The sequence below is a fragment of the Primulina huaijiensis genome, chromosome 13, assembly GCF_012295235.1.
Source record: "Primulina huaijiensis isolate GDHJ02 chromosome 13, ASM1229523v2, whole genome shotgun sequence".
In the NCBI taxonomy this organism is placed as follows: domain Eukaryota; kingdom Viridiplantae; phylum Streptophyta; class Magnoliopsida; order Lamiales; family Gesneriaceae; genus Primulina; species Primulina huaijiensis.
The window spans coordinates 19,036,914-19,038,812 of NC_133318.1; the positions used below are offsets into that span (position 1 = coordinate 19,036,914).

A 1,899-nucleotide genomic window follows, 5' to 3' on the forward strand; every position below is an offset into this window, starting at 1 on the left:
TATATATACACGGGCAATGTGACATGCATAAATGGTTAAATATGCGATGAATTAAAATATATAATCTTCTACATTAATAATTTAAAAATTACAGACAAAAAGTGAAAAATAATGAACTTGTACATATTATGATTATATGAATAATATAATCTTTCATGCCATGTTAAAAAAAAAGAGTATGTATAATTATTTAATTAATTTTGTGAAAATAACTATTCCCAAGCATGCATAGTATCAAGATTTTAATACCCCACAATATATATGTTGTCAAATTTCAAAACAATTATTTATCGTTCAAATCCAAAACTTAGAGAATATATTAAAAATACATAAAAGACTGCTTTCAAAGATTAAAAAATCAGCATTTGAAATGCGTAAAGCACAGGTCGTCTATTAATGCACCACATTGGTCTCAAATCAGGATAGATAATAAAAAAAATATTAGAGAATTCAGAAATTATTTCAAATTATTTTGATTTTATTACAAAAGAAATTTCTTTGACCACATAAAATGATACCTGCGTGAAGACAGTCCTGTTGGTATTGTTGAGCCTGCGAAGAAAGACCTTGATACTGCTGGTTCGGATATGGATTCCCCTGGTAAAATGCTTGGTTCAACCCGCCACCTCTGCCGCCTGCCATCTGGCCAACGCCACTCCCCTCGCCGGAGTTTCTCTTCCTCCATCCTATGAAAAGGCGGTCACAGTCAGCACGGTGGCGCGAAAACAGGACAAAATCTCCCGCATCAAGCCTTTTCTCCTTCACGAATCGGCTCCACCCTTTCGTCAACACGTAGCTCTGGCTGCTGCTCCAGTACGAGTACCGGAATCTCCATAGTTTTCCAACCTCATCCTCGAAGCTCAATATAAAACCCTTCTCCCCTGTATCACCCCCTCCTCCGCCGCCGCCGCTTATAGGGAAGTACCTCTCCGCGTGCTGCTTAGGTATAACTAGACGGTTGAGCTTACCCACGTCGCTTGGCGTCAATGGCTTCTCAAACAAAGGTTCCCTCTCATCCCGTCCAAATTGATCCATCCCCATCAAATTACTCCCATCTCCATCATCCGCGTTAATGTTCACCTGTTCATGATCACATCCCGATTCTTCTTCATCCTCATTGTTGAGGTTGAACATAGCAGTAGAACCACCACCACTACCACTACCACCTCCGGTAGCCCAGCTGTAACCGGCTGTTGAGAAAAAGTTTGGTTTCTGATTCGAATGACCTGAAGAGGATTCCATCAAACAGCGTGCATAGGAGCAGCACAAGTGGGAATCTGGGAACTGGTCTGAGGAGTAGTTGTTTGTAGACATTTAATGACGCGTGAAAGTACTGTTAAAAACAGGAGTAATAAAGGCAGAAGCGAGGAGAAAAGGGGGGGCCTGGAGGGCTTTTATATGATGCAGAAAATTGTAGCAGCAGAAGAAGATTAGAGAAGGGAAAATGGAGCAAGAAAGAAGGAAAGTAGGAGATGTATGTATATATAAGTGGAAGGAGGGTGAGGAAGAAGAAATATCAGAGTACACCTTCGCATTTATTAGGTCTTTTTGGGGAGCAATCATTATATTCAGTGCAAAAAATTGATAAATTCCTTACTCATGTGGGGTAAACCATTTTTTTTTCTTCTCACTTTTGATGTGAAGGAATTAGGGTTTTTTTTTAGGGGCCAGCCTGTGAAGGACTTGGAATGTGTGGTGTTGATTAACAGGTGATTTTGGCGGAACAGGTGAATTATATATATATTCTTTTACTTGCTTTAGGTTTTTTTAGGTTACTTTTTAAAACTATGAGGATAAGTTTTTGCGCATATATATTTAATTTCTGTAGAATTTTAAACAAACGATTTTTTTAGTTAGTTAATTTTTCAGGATATATATATATATATATATATATATATA

At 38.0% G+C, this 1,899-nt stretch overlaps 2 protein-coding genes across 2 annotated transcripts in view; one reads left to right on the plus strand and one right to left on the minus strand.

Annotated features, from left to right (window-relative positions):
* Window positions 1-462: 462 nt before the first annotated feature.
* LOC140991310 (uncharacterized) lies at window positions 463-1,585 on the minus strand. The gene has a single exon (XM_073461225.1). The coding sequence runs from the start codon at window positions 1,312-1,314 to the stop codon at window positions 463-465; it is 852 nt and encodes a 283-aa protein (XP_073317326.1). The 5' UTR covers window positions 1,315-1,585.
* LOC140991311 (18.2 kDa class I heat shock protein-like) overlaps window positions 1,445-1,899 on the plus strand; it is an 8,317-nt gene continuing 7,862 nt past the window's right edge. Inside the window, exon 1 of the mRNA XM_073461226.1 lies at window positions 1,445-1,474. Within this exon, the coding sequence (XP_073317327.1) occupies window positions 1,445-1,474 (30 nt within the window). The remainder of the gene's footprint in view (window positions 1,475-1,899) is intronic.

Bases quoted from the DNA above. Each gene is read 5' to 3' on its own strand.
- LOC140991310 (XM_073461225.1), bottom strand. From the start codon at position 1,314: ATGTCTACAAACAACTACTCCTCAGACCAGTTCCCAGATTCCCACTTG.